This window comes from Theropithecus gelada, chromosome 18 (assembly GCF_003255815.1).
Source record: "Theropithecus gelada isolate Dixy chromosome 18, Tgel_1.0, whole genome shotgun sequence".
Classification (NCBI taxonomy): Eukaryota; Metazoa; Chordata; class Mammalia; order Primates; family Cercopithecidae; genus Theropithecus; species Theropithecus gelada.
In genome coordinates, this window is record NC_037686.1 from 55,297,927 (window position 1) to 55,320,602 (window position 22,676).

Here is a 22,676-nt window from a genome sequence, read left to right on the forward strand (position 1 = left end):
CATACACATGAGGAGGATGGCTACAGTTGGGGGAGGGGGGAGGGGAAAGCCGGGCGCGGTGGTTCACGCCTGTAATCCCAGAACTTTGGGAGGCCAAGGCAGGTGGATCACGAGGTCAGGAGATTGAAACCATCCTGGCTAAAATGGTGAAACCCCGTCTCTACTAAAAATACAAAAAATTAGCCGGGTGTGGTGGTGGCGCCTGTAGTCCCAGCTATTCCGGAGGCTGAGGCAGGAAAATGGAGTGAACCCGGGAGGCGGAGCTTGCAGTGAGCCGAGATCGCGCCATTGCACTCCAGTCTGGGCGACAGAGCGAGACTCTGTTTCAAGCAAAAAAAAAAAAAAAAAAAAAAAAAAAAAAAAAGAAGGGAGAAGGAAGAAGGAAGAAGAGGAAAGAAGAACGAGGAAGAAGTACAAGCCACAAAAGACTTTGTGCTCCCGGGGAAGGAGTTTGATCTTCAACATCCAGTGAACACATTTGTCCTACTTGAGAGAGAGTCAGAAACTCACTCAGGATAACAAAACTACTCAGTGTCAGGGACGCGATTCTTTTTTTTTGAGACAGAGTTTCGCTTTTTCGCCCAGGCTGGAGTGCAGTGGCGGCATCTCGGTTCACTGCAAGCTCCGCCTCCCGGGTTCACTCCATTTTCCTGCCTCAGCCTCCGGAGTAGCTGAGACTACAGGCGCCGCCACCTCGCCCGGCTAATTTTTGTATTTTTAGTAGAGACGGGGTTTCACCATGTTGGCCAGGCTGGTCTCAAATTCCTGACCTTGTGATTCGCCCGCCTCGGCCTCCCAAAGTGCTCGGATTACAGGAGTGAGCCACCACATATGGCCCTTAAAAAAAAGAAAAATTATAGAGAAAAGAGATTTATTTGGCTCACAGTTCTGTAGTGTATACAAGAAGCCCGGTGCCCTGCTTCTGATGAGGACCTCAGGACGCTTATGATCATGGAGCAAGGGGAAGGAGATAAGGCATCACTTGGCTAGAGTGGGAGGAGGAGGGAGGGAAAGAGGTGTCAGGCTCTTTTTAACAGTCAAATGTTGCAAGAGGCCAGGCGTGGTGGCTCACACCTGTAATCCCAGCACTTTGGGAGGCTGAAGCGGGCGGATCACGAGGTCAGGAGTTCAAGACCAGCTTGGCAAACATGGTGAAACCCCGTCTCTACTAAAAATACAAAAATTAGCCGGGCGTGGTGGCAGGCGCCTGTAATCCCAGCTACTGGGGAGGCGGAGGCAGGAGAATCGCTTGAAACCGGAAGTCGGAGGTTGCAGTGAGCCGAGATTGCCCACTGCATTCCAGCCTGGGCGACAAGAGTGAAACTCCGTCTCCTTGCAGAAACCTGTAGAAAAGGAACTCAGTCATTACTGTGAGGACAAGGACAGCACCAAGCCATTCATTAGGGACCCACCTCCCCGACCCAAACACTTCTCACCAGGCCCCACCTCCACCCAAACGCCTCTCACCAGGCCCTGCCTCCAACACAGGATCAAATTTCTTTTTTTTTTTTTTTATAATTATTTTTTTGAGACAAGTCTCACTCTGTTCCCAGGCTGGAGTGCTGCAACCTCTGCCTCCCAGGTTCAAGCAATTCTCCTGCCTCAGCCTCCTGAGTAGCTGGGATTACAGGAGCATGCCACCATGCCCAGCTAATTTTTGTATTTTTAGTAGAGACGAGGGTTCACCATGTTGGCCAGGCTGGTCTCGAACTCCTGACCTCATGATCCGCCCGCCTCGGCTTCCCAAAGTGCTAGGATTACAGGCATGAGTGACTGTGCCCGGCCAATTTCAACATGAGGTTTGGAAAGGACAAATATCCAAACTACATCAACTGTGTTACAGAAGATTCTGTCCATCTGTAGACTAATGTAAATGTCCTTAGGATGGTTTAAGGTAGGCTAGGCTAAGCTCTGATACTTGGTAGGTTAGGTGTATTAAATGCATTTTCGACTCATGATCAAAATCTGAAACTTTTGGAATGCTGACATGATGCCACAAGTGGTAAATTCCACACAAAAATACTTAGCAAAAACTGTGTCATGCACAAAACTATTTAAAATATTGTACAAAGCTACCTTCGGGTTTCAGTTAATTTTATGTTGAGTAAACTTTACATCAATAAAATAGAATAAATTTTAAAATGACAACAATAACCACTTTTGACCCTCTCCCAGGTACCACGCTTGAGCCCAGGAACTCTGTGGAACTGCCTCCATGGGAATCAACCACAGTCCCCAAAAACATCCAAGTTAGTCCTTCAGGGCTAAGCCAGTCCTGAGGGGCCAGGAAGCAGTCTATTCCCATTCTACCATTTATTGAGGCTTGTGAAGTGTCACACATCCCAGGGCAGTTCCTGATCACCCTGTGTCACGACCCCTCTCCTCCCCTCCCTCCAGCCCTGTGTTCAGCAGATCTTGGATGTTGTACCCTGCACTGGCTACATAATTTGCAGAGCCTGTATGAAATGAAATTGTGGGGATCTCCCTTAACAAAATTAAGAATTTCAACATGAGGCCCAGACAGTGGCTCACATCTGTAATCCCAGCATATTGGGAGGCCAGGGTGGGAGGTTCCCTTGAGCTCAGAAGTTTGAGACCAGCCTGGGCAACATAGTGAGACCCTATCTCTACACAGAAGAGAAAAAACAACTTAGCCAGGTGTGGTGGGGCACACCTGTGGTCCTAGCTACTAAAGCAGCTGAGGTGGGAGGACTACTTGAGGTTGAGGTGGCAATGAGCTGTGTTTGCACCATTGTACTCCAGCCTGGGCATCAGAGTGAAACCTTTTCTCAAAAAAAAATAAATAAATAAATAAATCAAGGTGTTGGCAGAACATTTAGGGCCCTTCTGAACCTGTCTGCATGAGTCCCCTGCCCTGATGGTACCCTGTCCCTGTCTCCTGTCCCTGCTCTATGGCTGCCTTATCACGCTATGGAGTCCCATTCTGAGGATGATGATTGCTTGTACTCTGAGCCACCTTGGGCCACTCAGCTGTCCTCAAGGAGCCTCCTTCTGAAGCCAGAACGGTTGAGTATCCTCCTGTCTTCTCTCACGGCCTCTTGCACATGACCTGGGAGTCAGTTTGCCTGCACCCACGGTGGGCTCTGCAGTACGTCTGGCTGCTGCAAGAGCTTACTTATACCAACAAGGTGAGCATGGTAGCCCCAAGGCCCTGGTCCAGTGGAGGAGCCAAGATCTGATGGCCTCCAAGATCTGATGGCCTCCAAGACCCCTCAAGCCCTGAAGTTCTATATTTAATTGAGGCTGGCATGTACTGTTACACCTATTTTCACAGATGAGTAAATTGAGACTCAGAGAATGTCAGTGGCTGCAGCAAGGTCATGCAGCTCACACTGCTGGTTAAGAGTTTCTTTCAAGTGCAACGTAGGAAAATGTACGACATTTATTGGTTTTACTTTTGATAATACTGGCTCATATACAGTTACCTGCTAGGGCTCCGTTAAGATCAGGACTTTTTTTTTTTTAATAGCTTTGCTGGCTAAGTTTCAGTTTCGTTTCATTTTCCTCCTAAGTTTCAGTTCTGTTTCTCAGGATATTGTCTTCCCCTTTTTACTAGTATTATCTGATTCTGTTTGTTAGAATTGTTCCTTGGTGCCCTTTAACTTGATTAAAATGAACAGTGATTCTAAGGCAGGTATTCCCAAGCAGGAATTTTAAAGAGGTAAACTTAGTACCTTGCCAATTTATTCCAGCATTGGCAAAATGTATCTGCTTCAGTAGAGCATAAATTTGTCCAATAGCTGCCTGAGTACCTATGTGTTCGTGGCTTGATTTACCTTCTCTGTAATTCCTGGATGTTAAAAGGACACCAAGAATCTCTGACACACTGATTAGCCTACCTTGAAGGACCCAAGCCCAGTATTTCTGCCTTTGCCTGGAAAAAGGACTGATTCAGAACTTCCTCAGCTAACTAGTATTCTGGCCATAAAGTGGAGGAAAGGAATCTATAATCCCATTTTCTTCTTTTTCATAGGTTATTCTCAGTTCTGCAAAAATCCAAACTGCCCCAGGGCTCATGGGACAACATATACTAGAAAATTTGTGGGAAAGATTTAAACTAGCCACCAAGTGGTTAGACACTTACCAGACCTCACAGCACTTGGTGGGTGGGGGGCAGGAGCGGGGGTGGGGAAGATCCAACAATTTGGACAATCACATACTTCAGACACGAAATCACTAAAATGTTTAAATTCTAAAAAATGTCTACTTGAAACTTTAATCCTTGATGCCTCCTCCATATTTGAAATTATATTCTTTTTTCTTCAGAAATTATGCCCAATTTTCATGATTTAGAAAACAGAAAAAAAGTAGAAAGAAAAAAATATAAATGGCAATCCAGTCACTAAAACTCATCTTAGCATTTTGATATATTCCCTCTCATTTCTTCTTTCTACTCATGTTTTTGTGTATCATTTTGACCATGTCCTTTATACAATTTTATATGCTGATTGTTTCCACTTACCGTATTTCCCTGTGTTGATACAAATTTTACCAACTACATTTTTACTAGATATATAATATTCTTTCATACATATATAAAAATATATATTATATAATTATATATAATAAATTATAAATTTATATATTTAAATTTAAATTCTGTTATATATAAAATATATGTAATTTTATATATGTATGAGAATATTATATATCTAGTGAAAATGTAGTTGGTAAAATTTGTATCAACACAGGGAACGATAAGTGAAAACAATCAGCATGTAAAATATTGTATGTGTGTATATATACATAATGTATTTGCTTATTCTATTTTTTGGGAACAACAAAATTACTGATATCCTATTATTAACATGTTGGCATACAAAGCTTTTTACATTTTTTTTTCTGCTTTAGGATTGTTTCCTTAAGTTAAACTCCCCAAAATAGGTGCACTAAAAGGTACGAAAAGTTTTAAGATTCTTGATGCATATTGTCAGCTTAGTTTACAAAATAGTTACAACAGTTTACTTTCTAAAGAAGCCTGTTTAATGTAAACATTTCTGGTAAAACCACTACTTAAAGTTGTGTGAAGCCAATAAGCTGTTAAAAGCAGCCTGTCACACATATAATTTGTACCAAAAAAGTCCTTTATTTTACCAATGCCTCTGCAAAGTTTATAGCAGTTCACTAATATGACCACATTTGGACTTTAAAACCAAGCTTTAATCAGTAATGTATTAGACACAAAGACATAAAGAGAAGTATATATATAATGTGGTCCATATCCCGTAGAATAAACGAGAATTCCACATAGAAATAGTTGTTGGGGAAATCTGGTTGCTGAACTAGGCGGTAAGTGCTGCAATAGCTCAGAGGGAGATGGCACCTGTGTGGACTGAAATGGTTGGGGAAGACAGGTTATTGTCTTCTGGAAGTGGTGGAACCTGACAATGAAGAATGGTGGGACTTAGATACACAGAATAACTGAGAAGAGCCTTCTAGACCTGGAGAACAGCATTCATAAGGATGTTTATCACAGCACTGGAAAATGATGAGACTGGCCCAAAATTTCCAAGTATTATAGACTATATTTGTAAGCTAAATTCTGATGTGATGAGCATCACTTGAAGGCAGGAGTTGAGGCCAGCCTGGGCAACATAGAGAGACCCCCATCTCCTGAAAATCATAAAATAAAATAAAATAAATAATAAATTCCGATGTGCCATTTCCTGATTTGCATTCAAATAAGTCAGTCCTAGGCAGGGAGTGATGGCTTACGCCTGCAATCCCAGCACTTTGGGAGGCCAAGGTGGCCAGGAGTTTGAGACCAGCCTGGCCAACATGGTGAAACCCCGTATCTACTAAAAATACAAAAGTTAGTTGGGAATGGTGATGCATGCCTGTAATCCCAACTACTTGGGAGGCTGGGGCAGGAGAATTGCTTGAACCAGTGAGCCAAGAGTGTGCCACTGTACTCCAGCCTGGGCAACAGAGCGAGACCCTGTCTCAAAAGAAAAAAAAAAAAAGAATTGTTTGTGTCTTGCATATCTAAGTATATTTAAAGAAAATTTACAAATATAATAATCATATAAATTCTTTTCTTGAACCCTTACTATGTAGAAGTCACCCTGCTAAATTTTATAAGGAATACAAGAAACAATAAGGAGAAGGATGTACCCCCAAGTAAATCACAATTTAACTGAGAAAATATGATATATTTGTGCATCTCTGCACAATGGGAATATGTTCTGAGAAATACATCATTACATGACTTCACTGTTGTGCAAACATCATAGAGTATACTTATACAAACCTAGGTAATATAGCCTGTACACATAACAGTACATGTTACTGTAGGCTACTGTAACACAATGGTAAGTATGTGTCTATATAAATATATCTAAACAGAGACAAAGTAATATAATCTTATGGGACCACCATCATATAAGCAGTGGTCATTAACCGAAACATTGTTATACAGTGCATGACTGCATAGAAACACGTATCTACCAGTGCAAAATTATTTGGCACAACTTTTACATAGCTTCTATTATCTAATCGGTGTCTTACAAAGAGTGGGCGCTCAATATTTATTTGGGAAATGAATGAAGGAAGGAGGAAAAGACCAATTCCAGGTGGAAGAGCCAGGGGAGAGTCCCAGAACCAGTGGTGATTCAAGCTGGGTTCTCAAGCGTGGTTAAGATTTAGAAGAATTGGGAAGAGATGAGAAACACTGCAGACAAGAAATGCAACAGAAACGTAAAGTATCTATTCTTGGCAAGTGAGATAAACATGTTCTCTGATTGCTAAAAATTAACTTTCCAAAATAGATAAATGTGTTATAACCAGGCACATAGCATAAAATAGCATACACATAGCATAACATGAGCCTACACACACACATAGCAAAAAGTTAACAGTGCCCTCCACCAAGAGATAATTTTAGGACAAGACAAAAAATATATTCTAAAAGATAGCATTGAAAAGTAAATAAATTATATTCCAAAGGAAAAAAAAAAAACAAAGAAAGATGTAAAAGATTTTCCCCAATCTTAATGCTTTAAACTAGAATAGTAAGGGATGGAAAATATACCATTTCCTGAAATTTCTAAGAGATTTTAGTGATTGGGATAAATAGCAGCAAAACATTGGTGGATGCCAATTCTCTCCTGTGTAAAAGGTATGTGAGTTCAGTTCTGTGTGATTGCACAACAGTAAAGGTATTGCAAGCGTTCACAGATCACTCACTCTGCACATAATACCTTTGCCCCAAATAACCCTCTGCACCATTTTTTTTTTTTTTTCACTGAAAACTTTTTATTGGTCTTTTGGATAGAAACGGGAATTTATTTGCCAGGAAGGATGATCCCATCATACTTCTGCTGGAACCAGCGCATGGCCTCCTCTTTGCTGATTCTGTGTTTGGCGTCAATGCAGCCTGTCCTGCGCTTCTTGTCTGCGATGCTGAAACCTGGCCTACCCAGCACCACATAGAAGTCCAGGCCGTAGATACCAATGCTTGGGTCATACTTGATGCCCAGATCGATGTGTTCCTGGATCCCAAAACCAAAGTTTCCAGTATCTGAGAAGTTGTTTTTTCTTAACTCATACTCCCGCACCTTTAGACCCTTCTCCAAGATTTCTTCTGCCTTGGCCCCTCGAACTGTGCAGTGGACAGCAATCTTTTCATTTCTCCGGATACCAAAGGATCTGACAGTGTATTTAGCTTTGGAAAACACAGGGGTCTGCCCTGTGAGCTGCTCCAAAACCTTGGCTGCTCGGGTCAATCTGTCTCCACTCTCCCCAACACAGATGTTGAGACAGAGCTTGCAAGGATGCGAAGTTCCTGCATGGGGTTCTCCTTTTCACCTTGATCCTGTGCCATGATGGAGTACAGGAAGAGAACCTCTGCACCATTTATACAGTAAAAGAATTACAGCCATTATTTTAGTAACTAGTCCCTAAAACATAAAGGCTTTCTTTCCTCTTTCAAGAATTCTAAACCATGAGATATGTACTATACATGTTGAACACATATAAAGAGATGAGAACACATGTGAAGATGCAGAACATATGTAGAGTTTTGTTATAATTTTTTCTCTCTTCAAAGCATTTGTATTTTTCGAATGAAAGAGGGCCCAATCATTACTTAATCCAAATCCTGAAACCTGTAGGTAGATATACAATAACTAAGGCATAAAGAATAGCAGATCTATTCACTGATTGGGAGTTGAAAACAAAAAAAGAAAAGAACAGGAGACAGGGAAAGTGTTTACCATGAGTTGTGGTAAATGAATCTATATATTATATTACAAGGTTTCTACATTTTGCATAAAGTGGAAACAACATTAACTAAAGTTATTGTGAAAAGTTAAGAATGTCTATTGCATCCCTATAGAAACCACTTATAAAAAAAAAAAAATACAGGGGAAAGATTGCCAGAATGACTGAGGAAGAAGCATGGCAAATCCTTTCCCCAAAAAGCAATGATAAAATTCGACAAAATTATCAAAAACAACCATTTCAGTACACTGTAAATTGACCAAAGTCATACAACAACTTGAAAGGAAATTATTTTTTAAAAAATTACTAAACTTTAGTGGGCTCAGTGGAGGTCTGTGGTGTTTTACCCTGGGGCTGTTCCTATCCACCCTTTTCCCATAGCTCCATAGGGTGGTAGTTCTACCAGGGCAGAGCAAACCCTGAGAGGTAGCTGACAGAAGGGGCTGAGTTCCTTTGGACCAGAGCTTGAAATAAACCTATGCCCAGGAGCATTGTCAAAAACAATAGGGATCTCAGTGGTAAACAATCAGGGAAGTCCAGTATTGCAGCTAGCCTGAGGTTGCAACACTGTTTGGGGTAAACAACATACCAGCAGACCAACCAGAACTTTAACAGTGTGATCTGGAGACTGAGACAGCCACAGTAGGCACTGAAAAGCTCTCACATATCCCTGGGGGTCTGGAAGACTGCCTGCGTATGCATAATTGTGCATATGCTCAAGAGAGGCCAGAGATGGCTTTAGCTAGCTATGTAGCTGACTGAATATGAGGCTTTATGACACAGATACTAAAATCAGCGCAGACTTGGCCCGGCATGGTAGCTCATGCCTGTAATTCCAGCATTTAGGGAGGCCAAGGCAGGAGGATCATTTGAAGTCAGGAGTTTGAGACCAGCCTGGCCAACACGGTGACACCCCGTTTCTACTAAAAATACAAAACAATAATAATAATAATAAGAGCTCAGGCGTGGTGGCATGCACCTGTAATCCCAGCTACTCAGGAGACTTAGGCAGGAGGATCACTTGAATCCAGGAGGTGAAGGTTGCAGTGAGCCAAGACCATGCCACTGCACTTCAGCCTGGGCGACAGAGTGAGACTCTGTCTCAAAAAAATAACAAAATAAAAAAAATAAATAAAAGCAGGGTAGACTTGTAAACTGCCTGTACACGGCATGTGATCTTCACCTAAACACAAAATATGTCAGTTAAAAAGTAGAAGCTTTATTACATCAAGGTGTTTAAGCACAACTTCTGACCACTCACTGGGTGACCAGTAAGCTATGATGGCCCAGGGTAACCCCTAGGAAATTAGGCATAAAGTGACAACAACGGTAACAACAATAATAATAATAATAACCGAGCAGAAACATAAGCTGCTGCATGTTGTGAGGGAGCCAGATTCCACAGAATTAGTTCATGCAAATCGCTAAACAAACAAGCAAAACAGAAACCAGAACAACCTGCAGTTGAGGGGGACCAGAATTCAAACTTGGTATAGTACATTATCTAAAATGTTCAGTTTTCAACAACAATTATGACATATGCAACGAAACAGTAAGTATAAGTCATACACAGTGGAAGGGGATGGAAGCAGTCAATAGAGACCATCTCTGAGTGGGGCCAGATGTTAGATTTAGTAGACAAAGACTAAATACATTCAAAGAACTAAAGAAAATCATGTTGAAATAATTAAATGAAAGGATGACAGCAATATTTCATCAAATAGAGAATACTGACGAAAAGAGAGAAATTATTAAAAAGAACCAAATTGAAATTCTGAAGTGAAAAGTACAATATAATTGGAATGAAAAATTTATTAGAAGGGTTCAATAGGTTTGAGATAGCAGAAGAATCTATGAACTTGGAAGTAGATTCAATCTAAATAAAGAAAAGAAGAAAAAGAACAACAAAATCAACAGAGCTTCACAGACCTGAAGGACACCATGTATATAATGAGAGTACCAGGATGAGAAGAAAGGTGCAGAGAAAATATTTGAAGAAATAATGCCCCAAACTTATCAATTTGTGAAGACCCTAATCTACATATTCAAGCAGTTTAACTAATTCCAAACAGAATAACCACTGACATATCATGGATAAGTCATAGTGAAATTGTTGAAAGCCAAAGATCAGGACTGCCTTTGCCATCACTACTTTGAAACTCTAAATTTCTGAACAACAGACCTCACATTTTCATCTTCACTGGGTTCTGCCAAAGACAAAGAGAACATCATGAAAGCATCAAGACAAACATAACTCATTATATACAAGGGAACCCACAATTATGTTAAGAACTGAATTTTCGTCAGAGTAAAGGCCAGAAGACAGTGGGATGACATATTGTAAGAACTAAAGGAAAAAAGAAAAAACCTGTCAACCTAGAATTCTATATTGAGCAAAACTCTTCTTTGGCAATAAAGGCCAAATAAAGATATTCCAAAAAACTAAACAAACAAACAAACAAACAAAAAGACTGAGATAATGTGTTCCTAGCTGACTTGCCTTATGAGAAATACTAAAGGAGTCCTTGAGGATGAAGGAAAATGACAGCAGATGATAACTCAAGTTCACATAAAGAAACAGGGCAGTCTCAAAGTTAGTTTATGTAAGTATTAAATATATGTAACAATAAAAGACAGTATAAATATCTCTTTCTTTTTTCTTTTTCTTTTAGATATAGATCTCATTCTGTCACCCAGGCTGTAGTGCAGTGGTGTGATCATAGCTCACTTGCAACCTCAAACTCCTGGCCTCAAACCATCCTCCCACTTCAATCTCCTGAGTAGGTAGGCATGCACCACCCCACCTAGCTAACTTTTTAAAAAATTTCTGTAGAGACAATGTCTCATCATGTTGCCCAGGATGGTCTCAAATTCCTGGCCTCAAGTGATCCTCCTCCTCTGGCTTCCCAAAGTGGTAAGATTAAGCATGTGAGTCCTTGGGCCCAGAGTGGTTTTTTTCTTAATTGAAAATGCAACCATATGAAGTAATTATAAAGCTGTATTATTGAGCTTATAAAATATAAAGATGTGATACGGATAACTATAATAACACAAAAAAGGAAGGAGAGAATTAAGCTATAGAACAAGGAAATGTTCCAAAGAGTAACTCTAATCTACAAGAAATGAAGAGCAACAAAAATGGTAAATAGTTACAGATTTCAATATTTCAGTCTCAATATTTGATAAAAACAACTAGACAGAAAAACAGCAGGGATATAGAAGACTAGAGCAACACTAGCAACCAACTCGATCTAACTGATACCTATAGAACACTCCACCCAACAGCAGCAGAATTCTTTTTAAGCACATATGGAACATTCTACAGGACACACCATAAGCTAGGCCATAAAGCAAGTCCAAATGCATTTTTAAAAACAGATGACTGAAATATTACAAAGTTTATTTTCTGACCACAGTGGAATTAAATGAGAAATCAACAACATAAGAAAATTTAGGGAATTGACAAATATTTTAAAATTAAACAGCACAGTTCTAAATAAGCCAAGGAAAAAAGCACAAGGAAAATTGGAAAATATTTTTAATGGAATAGAGAAAAAAACTATCAAAATATATGGGATGCAGCTAAAGCAGGATATATAGGAAAAATGTATACCTCTAATCACACCTTCAATAGAAAAGAATAATCTCAAATCAATAACCTAAACTTCCACCTTAATAAACTAGAAAAAAGTAAACAAACTCAAGGCAATCAGAAAGAAGAAAATCATAAAGATCAGAGAGGAAATCAATGAAATAGGAAACAGAAAAGCAATAAGAAAAATCAATTTAATTAAAAGTTGATTCTTTGAAATGATCAAAATATTGGCAAAACTTTAGGCTGATGAAGAAAAAACTAAGAAGACACAAATTACCAAAAATGATGAAAGAGGAGACATCACTATTGACCTTACAGAAACAAAAAGAGTTGTAAGAGAATGCTATGAAGAACTTTATGCTAACCAATTAGACAACTTAGATGAAATGGACAAATTCCTATAAATGTAAGAGTTGCCAATACTGATTCAACAAGATATATAAATTCTGAATAGACCTATACCAAGTAAAGAAATTGAATTTGTAATTTTAAGTCTTCCCACATGAAAAGAATCCCAGGTCCAGTTGTTTTCACTGGAGGATCCTATAAATCATTAAAATAATACTTAATACTATCCTTCATAAACTCATAAAACAGGGATGGAAGGAATATTTCCCAACTCATACTATGAGACCAGTAATAACCTGATACCAAAATCAAAGACATCAAAAGAAAATTGCAGACCAATGTTCCTCATGAGGTTAGATGCAAAAATTCTCAGTAAAATATTAGCAAACTGAATCTAGCAAATATACAAAAAAAAAAAATGCTATATTATTACCATGTGGAACTTATCCCAGGAATGCAAGGTTGGTTTAACATCTGAATTATCAGTTAACATAATACACCATATATTAAAGCTCAGAGCCAGAAAAAGCATCATCTCAACATCTCAACAGACCCAGAAAAAGCATTGCACAAAATTCAATACTCATTCATGATTTTAAAAAAACAAATTCTCAGCAAACTAGGAATACTTCGCTATTTTAAAACAGCAAGATGTTTGAGACTTATGATGAAAACTTTAAAAGTTGTAAATGTTGATGGCACATTTGAAATACAAATACTGCATTCAAGAAAAATAAACTTTGACCTGAGGATTAATAGCAAAATAAATGTTTGTGAATATTTCAAGTACAGTCAGACTATAAAACTAGTGTTCTGATATGTGGATAAGCTCTGAGGTTAATGTGGTAAGAGTGTGGTTTAATTTGCTTAGAATGGATCCACATAACTCCATTACAACTAGTTTAAAAAAATGAAAAAGAATATAAATATATTTCTACATTATAAACAAATTGGTTTCTAGTTGAATAGTTTTAAATGAACTAAAGAAATTCACCATTTATTTGATCATAATTTAAACATAATTTTTGTATTAAAAGTACATTTTTTAAAAAGCAATCAGCTGTTCATAGGATTTAGGTAAGAGTCTCTAATATGTATTTACTTTTTTACATAAGGTTTGTAGCCAGCCCTCTAAGGTTCCTAAGTAATATTTAAAATTCTAAAGTCTTGCTTTGTCACCCAGGCTGGAGTGCAGTGGCGTGATCTCAGCTCACTGCAACCTCTGCCTCCCTGGGTTAAAGCGATTCTCGTGCCTTAGCCTCCCAAGTGGCTGGGACTACAGGCATGTGCCACCATGCCCAGCTAATTTTTGTATTTTTAGTAGAGACGGGGTTTCACTATGTTGGCCAGGCTGGTCTCGGACTTATGGCCTCAAGTGATCCACCTGCCTTGGCCTCCCAAACTACTGGGATTATAGGTGTGAGTCATCGCACCTGGCCTAGAATTTTTTTCTATAATTCCTCCAAGCCTTTTTTTTTTTTTTTAAGTAAGGAAGAAGAGTATCCTTGAAATGGTAGTTTGGGATCTAAGTAGTTATTTAAGTTTAAACAATGCACAAATTAAAATGATGTCAAAATATAAGAACAACAGGCTGTTTAAGTCATCATACATAGGCAATCTTGTTTATTCCAAATTGATAAAATTCGGGTGTTGGGGGGGTGACCCCTCTGACTAAATTTGCAAGGGACTGATACGACAGAATGTCAATGGTTTTATTTACCAAGTGGAACACCTTCCTGCAAGTGGGTTACATATCTCTATTCCCCTAGAGTATTCTGTTTCCCAGCATTAAGACACTGGGAAAGTGAGTTGCTAATCAAAAGGTTATTTGGCTCTGAATCAGAATCACAGAGAGAAAGTTTGATAATCTTAGAGATTTTTCCCGAGCGTAAGGGAAAAGCCCAAAGAACTAACTCTTCTCCAGGACAGAGTAGGTCTTTCTGGTGATGAAAGGCCACGATCACCAGATACAGTAGCTGTTAACATTGAAAAGTGCTGCATCAACCTTAACAAATGTGTATACTGTCAACTGTCCCTACTTAAGATTCCAAGCATTCATTTAAATAAGAGAATTCACTTAGAAGGAACTCCACTGTGATTTCACATCATTCAGTTTTGTGACTGCTTTGCAGCCTTTTTAGGAGCATTCCTCTCTGAGGATGACCTTGCTTGGACTTGACTGTCTCAGGTTTCCTTCAGAACACACTGTTGCACTAACTCTTGGAACACTGACTCTCCAAGCCATTACAAGTTGATTGTAACCAGTTTCACTCTCTAATTTTTTGAAGTATCAATATATGGAGGTAACACATTCAGAAAACCAGTTCTCCATTAAGCTTTTAAGTTCTCTTCATAAATCTTATTCTATTTTAGGAATAGTTCTCAAGGGACTTTGATTAATATTTTATCCCATTTACAAAACCAGTTAAACAACTTTAAATGTTAAATAGCGTTCATATAATTAATATAGTTTTATTTTTTATTCATGCTGTTTTATCATTTCTTTTTTACTTTTTCTACTTTTATAAAAATCACACCTACAGAAACGTAAAATAGTAGAATGTTCACACATACACCCTTCACCTAGATTTGTCCATTATCAACATTTTGCCACATTTGCTTTATTTCTCTATAAATTTTTTTTTCTGAGCCATTTGAAAATAAGATGTAGATGCCATGACATTTCATCCTTCAGTGTTTCAGCATGCATTTATGGGAAACAAAGACATTTTCCACCAAGATAACCACCAAGTTATTATCTCATCTAAGAAAGTTAACATTGATACAATAACAGTGTGTAATAAGAAATCCATATTAAACTTTACTTAATTTACCTAATTATTCCTGAAATGTCTTTGAGTTTTTTTTTTTTTTAATACTTTAAGTTCTAGGGTACGCGTGCATAACGTGCAGGTTTGTTACATATGTATACTTGTGCCATGTTGGTGTGCTGCACCCATCAACTCGTCAGCACCCATCAACTCGTCTTTTATATCAAGTATAACTCCCAATGCAATCCCTCCCCCCTCCTCCCTCCCCGTGATAGGCCCCGGTGTGTGATGTTCCCCGTCCCGAGTCCAAGTGATCTCATTGTTCAGTTCCCACCTATGAGTGAGAACATGCGGTGTTTGGTTTTCTGTTCTTGCGATAGTTTGCTGAGAATGATGGTTTCCAGCTGCATCCATGTCCCTACAAAGGACACAAACTCATCCTTTTTTATGGCTGCATAGTATTCCATGGTGTATATGTGCCACATTTTCTTAATCCAGTCTATCACTGAAGGACATTTGGGTTGATTCCAAGTCTTTGCTATTGTGAATAGTGCCGCAATAAACATATGTGTGCATGTGTTTTTATAGCAGCATGATTTATAATCCTTTGGGTATATACCCAGTAATGGGATGGCTGGGTCATATGGTACTTCTAGTTCTAGATTTTTTTTTTTTTTTTTTTTTTTTTGAGACGGAGTCTCGCTCTGCTGCCCAGGCTGGAGTGCAGTGGCCGGATCTCAGCTCACTGCAAGCTCCGCCTCCCGGGTTTACGCCATTCTCCTGCCTCAGCCTCCCGAGTAGCTGGGACTACAGGCGCCCGCCACGTCGCCCGGCTAGTTTTTTGTATTTTTTTAGTAGAGACGGGGTTTCACCGTGTTAGCCAGGATGGTCTTGATCTCCCGACCTCGTGATCCGCCCGTCTCGGCCTCCCAAAGTGCTGGGATTACAGGCTTGAGCCACCGCGCCCGGCCCTAGATTTTTTTTTTTAATCTGGTATCTAATCACAGATTATGAATTGCATTTGGTAGTCCTGTCTGAACAATCAGTCTTCTGCTTGTGCTTGCTTTCATGACTTTTTTTTTTCCCCCAAATGAGACAGGGTCTCGCTCAGTTGCCTACACTAAAGTGCAAGTGGTACAACCCCAGGCTTAATCAATCATCCCAGCTCAGCCTCCTGAGTAGCTGGGACCACATGCATGTGCCACCCCATCCAGCTAATTATTTTATTTTTTGTAGAGATAGGGCCTTGCTGCTCAGGCTGGTCTCAAATTCCTGGGCTCAAGCCATCCTCAAGCCTTGGCCTCCCAAGGTGCTGGGATTACAGGTGTGAATCATTACACCTGGCCATGCCTTTTTTTTGAGACAGTTTCACTCTTGTTGCCCAGGCTGGAGTGCAATGGTGCGATCTTGGCTCACTGCAACGCAGGAGAATCACTCCTGCGTTCAAGTAATTCTCCTGCTTCAGCCTCCTGAGTAGCTGGGATTACAGGCGCCCACCACCATGCCTGGCTAATTTTATGTATTTTTAGTGGAGATAGGCTTTCACCATGTTGGCCAGGCTAGTCTCGAACTCCTGACCTCAGGTGATCCACCCACCTCAGCCTCCCAAAGTGCTGGGATTACAGGTGTGAGCCACCATGCCTGGCTGACATTAGTATTTTTGAAGATTCAGACCAGTTGTCTAATAAAATGTTCCACAGTCCGATTTGTCTTACTTCCCCATGATTAGATTCAGCATAAACATTTTGGCAAGACTATTACAAGCAGTGTGCACTTCCAGTGGCATCCAGGACATGAGGAAGAATATATTAGATTTTCCCATTATTGCTGACACTAATTACGACCACACGGTTGGGGTCGTATTCATCAGATTTATCCACGTAAAAGTACCTTTTCTCCTTTTTAAATGAGGTGGTACTTTGAGAATACGTGTTTCATTTCTTAACTTCCCACTCAATGGTGAAAATGCCTTAATCAATAATTACATTTGGTGGTTGCAAAATGATACTTTCCTCATTCTCTCTTTCTGCATTTTTTTTAGCTGGCATTCTTCTATAAAGATTTTTTGTTGGCCGGGCGCGGTGGCTCAAGCCTGTAATCCCAGCACTTTGGGAGGCCGAGGCGGGTGGATCACGAGGTCAGGAGATCGAGACCATCCTGGCTAACATGGTGAAACCCTGTCTCTACTAAAAAAAAAAATACAAAAAACTAGCCGGGCGTGGTGGCGGGCGCCTGTAGTCCCAGCTACTGGGAGGCTGAGGCAGGAGAATGGCGTGAACCTGGGAGGCGGAGCTTGCAGTGAGCCGAGATCGCGCCACTGCACTCCAGCCTGGGTGACACAGCGCGAGACTCCGTCTCAAAAAAAAAAAAAAAAGATTTTTTGTTTTGTTTTGTTTTTCTCTGCACCCTCCTCAACCTCTTTTTCTTTGCTAATCCTTATGGAGTTCGATTCTCTTTCTATTCAATGGTACCATCTTACCTATTTGATACTCAAATTTTGCCAGATGTGGCCAACGAGAGCCCTTCCAAATTGCCTGGCATGTCCTTTGTCATGTACAAATCATTCCAAACCAATTGCAAAAGTATAGGATTTCCTAATTGTTTTACTGATCAAGATTTGTCCTATCTATGGCTCCACCAAAGGTATCCTTCAAGTCACACAGGGTGTTTGGGAGAAGGCTAGATACCTGAACAAAATCAGGCTTCTCTTTTATGAAAGCTGAAGGGTAAGAGCCGGTGGGTTTAGGCTTGGTTGATAATCAACAGCTCAGCAAATTTGATGTGATCATGTATTTTAAGAAACATGAATCAGCAAATTCCAATCCAGAGAACACTGATGGAGCACTGGTTATTTTCCTACCTAGCAAGCCAGTCTTCGGGAACTTCCATCTCTCCATGGGTCTCTAGAAGTCAGTGTTGTTTTTTGAGGGTGGGACAGCCCTTGCCTTTTTGAACAGTTTAGCAGAAGATCTATTTGCAGAGGTCCCACAGAACCCCAGGGACTTAGTTAAGGTTGTCTACCCTGGCAAGTACCTAACATCAGCCAGTTCATTTCTAAGAGATGAGGTTTCATTATGTTGTCCAGACTGAAGTGCGGTGGTACTCCACAGGTGCAATCATAGAACACTGCAGCCTCGAACTCCTGGGTTCAGGTGATCCTCCTGCCGCAGCCTCCTGAATAGCTGGAACTACAGGCACACACCGCCATGCCCGGCTAGTTCTTTAATTTTTAACACAAGTAGCCTGAGGATTTTCCAAACCAAAACACGTTAGAATCATGTTTCTTTCTGGACAGTCTCCAAAGACTGGTGGGTTTTATGGTTTTTCCAAAAATTTCAAATGTATGAGTGTGAGAACATGACAGCCCGGTCAGTCTAAATCCCTAAGAATCTTTCTGACAAATGCAACCACAACTCCAGGGAGACTGTGAATTCAATCCAAGGCTAGTCTTCCAGAAACTATGCCATATACCACAGTGCTGGGCACGGATTCCCAGGTTACCAATAGAAATACTTGTCACAGTGACAACACCAAGAATTTCTATTTCAAATCTGTCAGGGTATTTTTGTAGACCTTACAAAAACTTGCATTTTTAATTTTAATATGCAATTAATTTTTTCCTTAAGTTGTATATCGGCAGATAACTTACTGGTGCTTTAGATCAGCTTTGTAAGTGTAATCTTTAAAGATAGTTTAATATTTAACACCTCTTTTAAAATAAATGCTGTATGTGATCTAACTCAACAAAAATTTATTTTTGAGGCACCTTATACCCATGGCAATTTAAATAATCAAACTACAAATTCAAGTACGATGATATCGGACATATGTTGGTGCCTCCCTGCATCCATATTTTTCTTTCCCCTCTCCAACAGCCCTGGGTTTCCTTGCAGGGGACCCATATGGTTCTGAAGAAGTTGATTCACTGCCTTGGCCCCAGTGACTGATCAACAATGGGCATAGAACCTCAGCCATTTCAGCTGGAGTGAATCTCAGGGCTAGTCTGACAATGCTGAGACATGTTTTCTTTTCCCTGCTAGGTAGGAACAAAGTTTCAGGTGACCCAGGAGCTTCTGGCCTTTACTTTCGGTTACAGGAACATTGTTCACTCACTCATTCATTCATTTATTCAACCAATATGGATGAACATCCACTGTGTGCCAGATGAGAAAACATAACATTGAATAAAACATGGTCAGTGACTTTAAGATATTTATATTTTAATGCAGGAAACAGGGAGGTGTAATGGGAGAGGGGTCTCATAGGGAACAAATCCTTGATATGAATCAGACTGCCTGTTTCAGGATATCTGAAGTAGAAGTGGATGTATCTGGGCACCCTTTTTATAGTCAATATATTTTAGTGTATCAGGCTGCCCTGAATCACCCAATTATCTGTGGTTTTGGTGAAATGTCTTGCAGCAACCCAGCTGCAAAAAGGAGGGTTGCAAAGCCTCCTCTGTCACTAGTGCCTTCATCCAAACCTTCACTTGGAATCAGCTTTCTGGTTACATATAAATACTTGGACAATAATACCAACTATATTACAGTATGGCGTGGTATATGAATAATACCACCTTTCATTATTAAAGAGGCAAATAAAACAATATACTGAATGTGCATTAAACATCATCTAGGTACATCAGTGTAATGTGGGAAGTTAAAAATATATATATCATCTGGGGACAAGAGACAATAATCCTTTGTGTCCTGGTTTTTTTACAGGATATATTTCTTTATAAAAGATTTGGATACAAACCACATACTCACCATTATCACAATAATGTTATCTGGCCCACATGATTTGATTACGCAGGGAATATACAAAATATCAGAGAATCTAGAGTAGGTATTCTCAACAGGTAGGCTGGGTAAGGAATCCCTTTCTAGGGAGTCTTATTAGAATCATCAGGATAGTTTTCCCAACTCACATGTCACAGTGGGACTTCCATCTGGGCCCCTCCCTCAAAAGCACTAGCGTTTTTTTCACTGTTACTGAATGTGTTCTCTCACATTATGAGAGGCATAGAAAAAACATTGAGGCCTCCTTGTGAGCTGCAGTGTGCAGAGAGGGAGATAAACAACAAATTGTCCAGCTGATGGATAACCAGAATCATTAAATCATGGTATATGTCACTTATGTGTACGAGCTTTGATCGCTATATTGTTTAATGTTGGCCAAAGCTATAAACACACAAATAATCATTATTGATTACAAATTTGAATTCTGGTGTAAAATTTATGCATCAACTCTTGTGGAGAGTTCATATCAAATGGCTTCTTATTGCCAAGGAAAATGCCCCTTTGACTGGGTCACATATAAAACTCAATTTGTCAGCCTGGGCAACACGGTGAGACTGTCTCTACAAAAGAAATACAAACAATTAGCCAGGTGTGGTGTTGCGTGCCTGTGGTCCCAGCTACTTGGGAGGCTGAGGCAGGAGGATCTGCTTGAGCCTGGGGGGCAGAGGTTGCAGTGAGCCACTGCGCTCCAGCCTGCGTGACACAGCAAGACTGTGTCAATCGATCAATAAAACAAAACTCAACTCGGAGGTAAACCATTTATTTGCTCACTAGACATCCATATCTAGACAGGTGGCTCACTATGAACCTGTGAATATCTAGCAAGATTAATATTACTAGTTGCCTAAGTATTTCACCCTAAGCTTTAGAAAAGTGGGAGCAGATATGAGTAGAAGATTTCAGGGTAGTTGAGGGTGACAGCAAAAAGGGGCAATGACTGTGAATAAAAGTCCTCATAATAAAGTTTTCTTGGTTGTAAATTACATTTAAAGACTATAAAGAACTAGCAAATTACAGTTAAGAGTGACTTTTACATATTCTGCCAACCTCAAATGTGTTGAAAACAGTTCTCCCTCTCTCCCTTTCATCCCTGAAACTGATTCAGGCTTCAGTTCACCCTTTTACTGAACTGTGAATGAGCCTCTTAGGACATCAACTCGTGAGGTGAAGAGAGTTCAGCATACGCTCTCCCAACAGATGTTCTAGCACCACGGCAAAGAGTTACAATGCGATTCTTATCTTTCTGCATACTCCTACTACATAGCTGTGGTAGGACTTCTAAATTTAAAGCCTTAAGATTTTTTTAACCCACCTTTTAATTAACCCTCAAAAGATCCAGCTGGGTTTCAAAAATTTGGACTATGTTGCTAAAAAAAAAAAAAAAAGAAAAAAGCAACAGTGAGAGGTATAAACATCTTGGAAGCCTACATCTGAAAAACGTAACAAAACTTTAAAGCCTGTCAAGTTGGTAGCTTATTAAATTCCTCCATTCACATGAAATTCACAGCAGCACAAGGATTCAAAATGGGTTAGGCACCAAAATGTCATTTAGCAAATCAACGATTCCCCAAAAGTTAGAGGTTGAGGGGCGGGGAAGGGAGAGGCTTTTCCTAAACCGTCCAGGAAATAATTTTCACAGAGCCTTATAGACCAGGAGCGTGCCCAGCGGCGCTCACCCTCGGCCGGGTCCCGCTGCGCACCTCCGGGCCGCGCGTCCCCACCTGCGCACGGTGCCTCCAGTCTGGGCGTGGGCGCGGCCCGGGATCGCGGCGCCCTGGTCTCAAACCAGCGCCGCCACCCGCGTCCGGACCCAGTCCCCTGTGCGCCACACAGTCACTCCCGCCGCTCCGGGCAAAGTTTCCCAAGGTGGGAGACAGCCCACTGCCGGCTTTCAGGAAGTGCACTGGGCGGTGAGGATTCGAACGAGCTCGTCCCGGGGCTGGCGTGCTCACTTCGGAGAAACTCTTGCTCCCGGGACGCGTTCACTCCGGCCGCGCAGGCAGCCCGGGCACCGCAGGCGGAGGCGGGGCGGCACCTGACAAGCAGAGGGGAGTCCAAAGCCGCGCCAGGGCCCTCGGGAAAGGTGAGAGCGGCCGCGTCCCTCCGCTCACGTGGGCCTCGCACGCTCCTCACCGCGCCCGGGCTCCCCTCGCGCCGCCCCACGGCCCCAGCCCACGTCCTCCTCTCGCCGAGCACCAACCTTTAGGATCGCGCGGAAGCCGCCGAGAGGGAGGCGGCCGGCCAGCAGTTGGGCGTGGCTTCTCGGAGAGAGGCAGCCCCCCAGGGGGCGGGGAGAGCGACGTCACCGTCGGTTCGCGGTGCTGATTGGCGGAGGTGCGGTGCGCGGAGCCCGCAAGCTTCTCCGCCTGGCCCGGCCGCTCCACCTCCTCACCCAGCCGCTCCGTCCTCACCGGCTCGCGAGGTAACCGCTCAGACACCGCCGCCCCGGCTCAGCGCGGACGGCGGAAAGAGGGAGGCAGAAGGACGACAGCTCGCTCGTTTGCTCCCATCCGCACCCGGGCTCCCAGAACCGGCGCGGAGCCCAGGGGGAGGAGCCGCCGCGGGCACGCCCCGCCCCCGGCCCGGGAAGACGACGCCAGCGACCCCGCCGGCCGGCCGCCGCCCCCCTCGCCGGCCGAGACCCGCCCCCGGCCCCGGCCCTCCCCCGGCGGCATGGAGGGGCCCCGCTCCTGACGGCCGCGCCACCGCCTCGGCCCGTGCCCCACCTCGCGGCCCCTCCCGCCCGCCCCCGCTCGCATGTCTGCGCCGCCCTAGCCGAGGATGCTGAGGATGAAGCTGCCGCTGAAGCCAACGCACCCCGCGGAGCCGCCGCCCGAGGCGGAGGAGCCCGAGGCGGACGCGCGGCCGGGCGCGAAGGCGCCTCCGCGCCGCCGCCGCGACTGCCGCCCCCCGCCGCCG

General features: G+C 42.0%; 2 protein-coding genes across 2 annotated transcripts in view; one reads left to right on the forward strand and one right to left on the reverse strand.

Moving 5' to 3' along the window:
- Positions 1-7,247: 7,247 nt before the first annotated feature.
- Positions 7,248-7,843, reverse strand: LOC112611279 (60S ribosomal protein L11-like). The gene is given in 2 exon segments (XM_025364945.1): positions 7,248-7,787; positions 7,790-7,843. Coding segments are annotated over 2 exon segments (537 nt in total). The 3' UTR covers positions 7,248-7,304.
- Positions 7,844-22,538: 14,695 nt separating this feature from the next.
- Positions 22,539-22,676, forward strand: part of ZCCHC2 (zinc finger CCHC-type containing 2) — a 59,232-nt gene continuing 59,094 nt past the window's right edge. Inside the window, exon 1 of the mRNA XM_025364944.1 lies at positions 22,539-22,675. Coding sequence (XP_025220729.1) covers positions 22,539-22,675 — 137 coding nt within the window. The remainder of the gene's footprint in view (position 22,676) is intronic.